Source organism: Pollicipes pollicipes, unplaced genomic scaffold (assembly GCF_011947565.3).
Source record: "Pollicipes pollicipes isolate AB1234 unplaced genomic scaffold, Ppol_2.1 Scaffold_7262;HRSCAF=8765_pilon_pilon_pilon, whole genome shotgun sequence".
In the NCBI taxonomy this organism is placed as follows: Eukaryota; Metazoa; Arthropoda; class Thecostraca; order Pollicipedomorpha; family Pollicipedidae; genus Pollicipes; species Pollicipes pollicipes.
The window spans coordinates 1,549,197-1,557,466 of NW_023597055.1; the positions used below are offsets into that span (position 1 = coordinate 1,549,197).

The following is an 8,270-nucleotide window of genomic DNA, read 5'->3' on the forward strand; positions in this document are numbered from 1 at the left end:
CGTGAGCTGTGGCTCGGCTTCGGCGTGAGCTGTGGCTAAGCTCCGGTGTGAGCTGCGGCTCGGCTCCGGTGTGGGCTGCGGCTCGGCTCCGGTGTGAGATGTGGCTCGACTCCGGTGTGAGCTGTGGCTCGGCTCCGGTGTGAGCTGCCGCTCGGCTCCGGTGTGAGCTGTGGCTCGGCTCCGGCGTGACCTGACTCGGCCCCGCCGGACCCGGCCGGCGTATCACCGGTGTATCGGAGGCGACCCAACAGGAGGCCCAACAGGAGGCCCAATAGGAGGCCAACAGGGGCCCAGAACTTTTGTCCGGAGCTTGTCCCCCGCGTGAAAATGCGCAACGCGCTAGCATTTCTTGCCAGTATTTTTCACAGCAGCACGTCCTGCTGCCTCACGTGCGGCCAGCGACGTCCCTACGTCCCGACGCCATTGCTCAGCCAGAGCGCCACCTCGGGCAGAGCGGGTGCTCGTGATAGACGCACGGTGTCAGTTGAATTCAGCTCTCCAGCGAAACGAAACACGCCGTCACTGGTAGCGCCGTTGAAGCAGGATATCCGCTCTTTTAAAGCATGAGTGGGTAAGACGTGCTCATAGTCATTTGCACGAAACAAGAAAACGGTGTGGCGCCGGTCAGCATTATGAGCGTGGCTTGATTCGCCATTATGGTTAGCGATAGCGATTTCACACTGCCCGCTTGCGTAGGGCGATCTTTCTTGTTGACGATTTTGTGATCTGTGTCCCCACTTCCACGTCAGTGTCAGCAGACCGACAGGTTCATCTCCGCCCTGATAAACTTGCCCGGTGGCGTATACTCAGCGGTTTTACATTCTCAACGTCTAAGACGGTCTGTTTGCACTTTTGCAGCCGAAGCGAACCGTGCAGCGATCCGCAGGTCGAGCTGAGCGGCAGCGTCGTTCCAATGGTGGAAACTTTCCCTGGTCGTGATACTAGGCCATTGCCTTACATATCTGGACCGCTTTCGACATCTCCGCGCGAGTTGTTTCAAAGCTCGTGAGGTTTTAAAAGCAGTGTCACCTTTGACATACCGAGCAGACCGCAGGTCTATGCTTCTATTGCGCCATTCACCAATCAGGTCACAGATGGAATGCGCGGTGTGTGGCTTATGATTCGGCACGCAGCTCCAGCGAGAGAGTGTTGGACGCCATTCACCTCACAGGCATTTGTGTAGCCACCGGTGCGTTCCGCACGTCACCCACAACGAGCCTGCTGGTAGACGCGAATGAACTTCGCCGTGATCTGAGACGACACGCTTTGGAAATACGGCATGCGACGAAAGTTAGCCAATCCCCACGCACCCAGCACACAACCGGATCTCCAGTGCCAATGGCCGGTAATCCTTTTCTCCGGGAAGGCCTAGTAAAGCGTGACCACTCAGCGTTCGCGCGAGCAGCGTGCTGCGTGGCGCTAGTCTTGATCAAAGTCAAATACAGACCCCTTGTGGTTCATCTCCGGTTCCGTGGCAAATCGCTCAAACCGTGGAGCCGGAGAGCATCACTTAGCAAGTTTCAGAAGTGTTCCACGTACGCTGCCGAGCTCAAATAACACGCCCGGAGGCTTATTTTCCCGAGGTATGGAAGTTCTGCGCATTTCTACACCGACGGTTCGAAAACGGCACACGGTACCGGACGTGCATGCGTGTCGTCCCGAAGCAACGAGCGGATACCACTGCCCTCCTCGGCCCCCGCTTTTTTACTGCCGAACTGTTCGCCATTTCACGCCGCTTTGACGGTGCTTCACAACTTTAACTGCCGTTGTCGACAGGCTTCACTGCTTCCCTCGGCTCCGTTGCAGCGGTTGAGAACCCCCAAACGTTCGACCCTTATTTAGCGCTGCTGAATGGAAGAAAACTTGTTGCGCTGAGAGGAAATGGGGGGGGGGGGGGGGGGCACTTAGCGCTGTTCTGGATCCCAAGCTATGTGGAGCTGCCTGGCAACAGGCCAAGTCTGACACACTTCTACACCTGACAGTACACTGCAAATCCCTGCAAACAACATGCACTTCAAAGGGAATGGGTATATTCTTGCGAAATGGCAAACCAGAAGGAGCGAGGAACACCAGACAAACAACCTGAAAGCCATCAAACCATTTTTAGACGCCTGGGCGTCCTGGTTTTTGAAATCGTGTGAAGAAGATCAAGTACAGCATTTACCCGCCTATATATTGGCCATAAGGACAGCGCGTACATGTTTCGACTAAACGACGCCCAAAAATTTCCCTCATGCAGCAGATGCGGCGAAAAGCTGACTGCCACCCATGTCTCGGTCGACTGTCGACAGCTACCAATGGGCAGAAATTCTTCGGTGGCCCTAGGACACTGACGTCATTAATTGGAAAACATCCCACACTAGAACCTCATCTATTGCTGAGTTTTCTGGGCACTATTGGTCTGCATGTCATATACTCACCTTTTTGGTAGTATAGTGCTCAGATAGTGCTAGTATAGTGTATAGTGCTATAATGATCAGAAAGTTGTGGATTCGAGCCCAGAATGGCGTCAGTAGCCGATGCGCTCACAGAAACTTCAAACATCGTCCGCCTCCCCAGCTGCCACCCAGTCCTTCTGACTTCAGCCCCACGGCGTCACTATGCCCAGTTCGCATCACCGTACGGAATCTGGGCAGGATTTTGGCCAGAGGTAGCCGAAGTTGTCACATGACGTCGTCTGGCATCTGGAGGACTTTGTTTCAGTCTGGCCCTTTATTCTGCCAAATAAACTATTTTTAGTGTTTCTCATTCAGTATGTCTGTTTTCTTGGAGCTGCGTCAGTCGAATATGACCCTCTCGAAGAGCCTTGGACGTCCGGAATCACAAAGTGCTGATTTTCTAGGGCCCAAGGGGTTCGGACCCTCCCCCGACTCCACAAGATCTCCAGCCATGCGTTTGGGACATACACGCGGCTGTCGTATGCTCTTTCCGCTAGCAATGCCCTTTCGCACAAAAGCGTTTCTTTGAATCACAAAAGCATGTTCTTTTGCGTAAATGTTTCTTAATAAAAACCTGAGAGAGGTACTACACTGAAGTCATTCACTGTGCATCTTTGATTGCTGCAACTGCACATGCTGTCCTTTCTGCATCATTTGGCATGCATTGCAAGCGTACTTGCGCAAAGACCCAACTGGAACTATCCCAATGCCTTTGAAAGACTACAGGCGTGTTTTGACACCCCTGCTCCGAAAGCGCGCGCCGCAGCTGACCTGTACCTTCCTCAGACAGGGCCGACCATGGAAGACCAGCAGTTCCGCGAGGCGGCGCGCGAGGTGATCGACTACATCATCGACTACCAGCGCGACATCCGCGACCGGCCCGTGCTGCCGTCCGTCAGCCCCGGCTACCTCTCCAAGCTGGTGCCGACCGAGGCGCCCGCCACGCCCGACTCCTGGCGTGACGTCATGCGTGACGTGGAGCGCGTCATCCAGCCGGGCATGACGCACTGGCACTCACCGCAGTTCCACGCCTTCTGCCCGCTGGCCAACTCGCCGCCGGCGCTGCTCGCCGAGCTGCTGGCGCACGGGCTCAGCTGCGTCGGGCTGTCGTGGGAGGCGGCGCCCGCCTGCCTGGAGCTCGAGGTGACCGTGATGGACTGGCTGGCGCGCATGCTGGCGCTGCCGGCGCACTTCCTGTCCGACTCGGGCCGCGGCGGCGGCGTCATCATCGGCTCGGCGACCGAGGGCGTGGTGCTGACGCTGACGTCCGCCCGTCAGCGACAGCTGCAGCTGCTGACCGAGCGCGAGCCGCAGCTGTCCGAGGCGGCCGCGCTGGGACGACTCGTCGCGTTCACGTCTGAGGAGGCGAACCCGGCCGTGCTCAAAGCGGCCGGCGTGACAGCTGTGCGCATGCGCAAACTGCCGACGGACGCCGATTGCACGCTGCGCGGCGACACGCTGCGCGCCGCCGTTCAGGAGGAGATCGCCGCTGGCAACGTGCCAATTTACGTGCTGGCCACGCTGGGCACGACCGGCACGTGTGCGTTTGATCCGCTGGACGAGCTGGGCGCCGTGTGCAGCGAGTACGGCCTCTGGCTGCACGTGGACGCCGCGTACGCCGGGCCAGCCTTCGTCTGCCCCGAGTTTCGCCACCTGCTGCGCGGCGTCGAGCACGTCACATCCTTCAGCTTCAACGCCCACAAGTGGATGCTGGTCAACTTCGAGTGCACGGCGCTGTGGGTGCGCGACTCGGCTGCGTTCAGCAGCGCGCATCGGATCGACGCGCAGGTGCTGGCCACCGCCGAGACGACGCTGCCCAACTTCCGCAACTGGTCCCTAGCGCTGGGCCGCCGGTTCCGGGCGCTGAAGCTGTGGTTCGTACTGCGCCTGTACGGCGTCAGCGGCATCCAGGCGTACATCCGCGGTCACGTGGCGCTGGCGCGACAGTTCGAGGAGCTGGTGCGCCAGGACCGCCGCTTCGAGGTCGTCTCGCCCGCTTCGATGGGCGTGGTGTGCTTCCGCGTGCGCGGAGAGGACAACACGGCGACGGAGCGCCTGCTGGAGCGCGTGACGGCCGCCGGCAGGGTGTTCATGGTGTCGACGATGGTGCCCGGCCGGCGGCTGGCCGCGCGGTTCGTGGTCGTGTCCCGCGTGACCTCGGCCGAGGACGTGCTGACGTCGTGGCGGGAGATCCAGCGACAAGTCGGCCCGGCGTGCGGCGACTCGCTGGCACCCGAGGACGTCTCACTGACCCAGGAGAGCGTCTCGCCGGTCCAGGAAACCGCGAGTGAGTCTCCGGAGGTCGCAGATCAGCGTCAAGAAGACATGTATGCGACGCGTCAGGTACCTCGTGGGCACGAGGGGCTGGCCTACCCGATCGAGGACCTGGACCAGTGTCCCGATGAGGCCAGCGACACACCCCAACAGGTTGCCGACATGCTTCAAAAGGTCGCCTGCCTGCCTCAGGAGGTCGCCCGACCTCCGATGCTGCGCACCAAGTCAGGCCGCTGGATCTCGGAGCTGGTCGCGGCCGAGCGCCGCTTCAGTCGGGGCATGCAGTGACCACACCGCAGCCCGTCACATTGTGATGTCAGCTTCGTCACACACGAGGTGTGACGTCACACTGTGATGTCAGCTTCGTCACACACGAGGTGTGACGTCACATTGTGATGTCAGCTTCGTCACACACGAGGTGTGACGTCACATTGTGATGTCAGCTTCGTCACACACGTTGAATGACGTCACACTGTGATGTCAGCTTCGTCACACACGAGGTGTGACGTCACATTGTGGTGTCAGCTTCGTCACACACGAGGTGTGACGTCATTTATACGGCGATGGCGGGCCATGTCTAGGAGCATTGACCATTGGCACCAGACGATCTCGGCGAACCAGGCAGATGATCTTGTTGATCTTGATGATCTTGTTGAAGCGGGCCGCTCGCCGTGGGGAGCAGTGCCCGGTAGCGTTGAAAACCAGGAGCCAGTTTATTTTTTTAAAGCGACATTATAGGCGTATAGTCAAGGTGGCAGCATCCCTTACACATCTAGGCTTTACTTCAGGCTGTTGGTAGTTGCACAGGGTAAACTTTTAGCTCTTCGTATGAATGCTGCATTTAGACCGATTGTTCGGTTGTTTGGCATTATTGTAAGTGTGTGCGATGCCATCTGAACAAATGCCATGGGCTTTCTGTTAGAGAATGAAGCGAACTATCTCGGTGTGGCTGACCATTGTCATAATACGCGATGGATATGATTACGTATATGTATCGTATGCAATCTTGTTTTTTATTTAATATATTCCTCATATTCTTTGCTGTCTTCCTCCAGTGTTGTGTATGCAAAATATGCGGGTGCATGTTAACAGACGTCTCGTCAGCGTTGGAAATTGATACCACTAGTCAATTCACGTCAAATACTGTTTTGAAATGGCAAATAACGCAGTACCAAAATCCTCGAAAAAGCGTGAGAGGCACTCGAGTTACAATTTAAACTGAAATTTGACCGCTTCAGTTGAGAACGCAACGATGCGTCACGTGTCTTCTACTACTACTGCTGTCTTATCTATGTGAATAATGTTCCTCGCAAATTCACTTAGCAACTTGTTCAGTTTTTGGGACATTTGAAGCAGTTCTAATCGTCAAATCACCCATTGACACGGCTGCGCACAGCACGCATGGTGAAGCTCAAGGCTCCCGTTGACCAAAGCAGTGACGTCTTTTTCGGGATTGTTGCCAACGCTTATTTCTGGGATTGGTACCTTGGTGACAAACTACACACAGAGTGCAGAAAGCAAGTCCCCAAGACGGATTCTGAGGTCACGGATCTGTCACTGCGGAACACTGACTACACCAGTCCGTTTCGGTCAGGCCCATCGAGGCTGCTCTCACGGCCAGGCACGTCAGATCAACAGCATCCGTCGCAGCCGTGGCCCACGCTCAGTTCGATTCGGCGTACTTCTGAACAACTTGGAGTTATCAACCAACAAAAGGCTGCTAAGGAGGCATGCACATAACCACGACATGGCGGTATGCGTATGCCACTCACATCGACCAGCGGTGGGTCAGTACGACCGCGGCTCTTTTTATCACAGCGGCACCATGCACAACTTAGCGCGTGACTGTCAGTAGAACATGTCCGCTAACGAGAAACTCAAATAGCTAATGACATCAACATGATAAGGTCAGTCCAACCACGTTGCACGTTTTCTTGGGATTCAAGGTAAAAGGAAAGCGCAAAATTGTGACTGGCACCACACTAGCAGCTTCATCAGATGGAATTTTTTTTGCTTCATGGAATTTTGGCAGCGATCGGTTTAGTATGTTCTGAGAACTGAGTTGTTTACCTAACAATGCTTTTGGAGTCTGTAAAATCTGAGGGCTTTGGACTGACATAGGGTCAACAAATTTTCAACTGTTAGAGGGAATCAGGTATGGCGCTTCAAATGGTGAGCGATCGGTTCGGCATGCCTTAAGAAATAAATTGTCCGCAAGCAATAATTTTTGAACTTGTAAAATTTAATGACTTTTGACATGACCCAGGGCCACCAAGTTTTCAAACACAACAAGGAATCAGGCAAAGCACATGCGATAGTGAAAGCTTCACAGTGATCGGCGCAGTAGGTTTTGTGATCTGACTTGCCTGTCTTGTATGTAAGATTTTCCCTTCGCAGTTTGGAGGTGTTTGGCCTCAGGACGAGTCTCGATACGGCCACCCCATGACTCACCCCGCTTCATGGAATCAAGTGGGGAAGGTTACAAGGCGAACGGACGAGCCGCTTCGAAGTACGAGCGGGTCTGCTTCATGCGCCGGTTTTTATACCCTGACGCTGCGAAGCCCTCTGCCCACTGTGTTTCCACCAGAACACTGCCAGTATCTAGTATTGAGACTTGTTCACTGGGGCATGACCCCTTCCCACATCTATGACTACGCAGCTACTTCACCGAACCTGTTTAGGGCCTGCTTGGATTCACATCGGGTGGACAGCCCGTTCACTGTCAGGTTCTCCAGTCCAGTAGAAAGCCCGCATATAGGTGCATAGCTTAACCAACGGTTCTCCACATTAACACTGGAAAGTAAAGCAGCAAACCTATCTTGCCTGGCCAAGAAAAGGTTCAGTGGTCCCTAGGTGAAAAAAACAGATTGTATTGCAGCTGTTAATGTCACAGTGATGCCTGCACCCACGGCTACAAGCTTGATACAGCTGGTTTCAATATTACATACGGTAGAATCGCACACCACTTACATAAATATGGTCATTGATGGCTCTCTGCTGAATCTCCTTGCCGGACATCCGTAGGATACCGCGGCATTAACGGGTTGAGGCAACAATGGCGTCCATATGCTGCTCGCCGAACCTTGCCGGTTGCCTGAGTGGCTGTGAACACCATCAGACGATCAAAAGTGCTGTGTCGGATGTAAACACAATTGTTGCAACGCAACAACACGCCGTTACTGAATTCAAACTTGAACATGAATCGACGGGCGGTATGTGGCGTGTCATTGCGACAGCCGACTCCACCGTAACTATGTCAATGCTACCGGTGACACCGCCTCGATCTCGCGGCGCAGCGGTAGGTGTTCGTGTGGTGATTGTTGAACCTGCTGCGGCACGTTGGTGACTGCCATGCAACAATGGCGGAGGTAAGTGCCGTGTGCTTACAGAATGGCTTTCATGTTTAGCCGGCAGCTTCAGGAACCAGCGTACGCTACGGTACGGTGCTGCAGCGGCGTCACTCGGCGGTGTGGAGTTTCCCGGACCCATGTCTTGTTCTCTGTGCAGTCATATTTTGACTGGAAAAAGTGACCTCCTCAATGCGTGATCGATATAATA

At 55.1% G+C, this 8,270-nt stretch overlaps 1 protein-coding gene across 1 annotated transcript; it reads left to right on the forward strand.

Annotated features, from left to right (window-relative positions):
- Window positions 1-3,236: 3,236 nt before the first annotated feature.
- LOC119114035 (aromatic-L-amino-acid decarboxylase-like) lies at window positions 3,237-5,000 on the forward strand. Its single transcript, XM_037238265.1, has 2 exons — window positions 3,237-3,707; window positions 3,915-5,000. The coding sequence occupies exons 1-2, from the start codon at window positions 3,237-3,239 to the stop codon at window positions 4,998-5,000; spliced, it is 1,557 nt and encodes a 518-aa protein (XP_037094160.1).
- The last annotated feature ends 3,270 nt before the right edge of the window (window positions 5,001-8,270 follow it).

What these genes read in the sequence shown, in the direction of transcription:
- LOC119114035 (XM_037238265.1), top strand. Translation starts at nt 3,237, where the DNA reads ATGGAAGACCAGCAGTTCCGCGAGGCGGCGCGCGAGGTGATCGACTAC. An exon ending in TGGTGCTGACGCTGACGTCC is followed by an intron (nt 3,708 to 3,914) that starts GCCCGTCAGCGA and finishes GCCGCCGTTCAG; the next exon opens with GAGGAGATCGCCGCTGGCAA.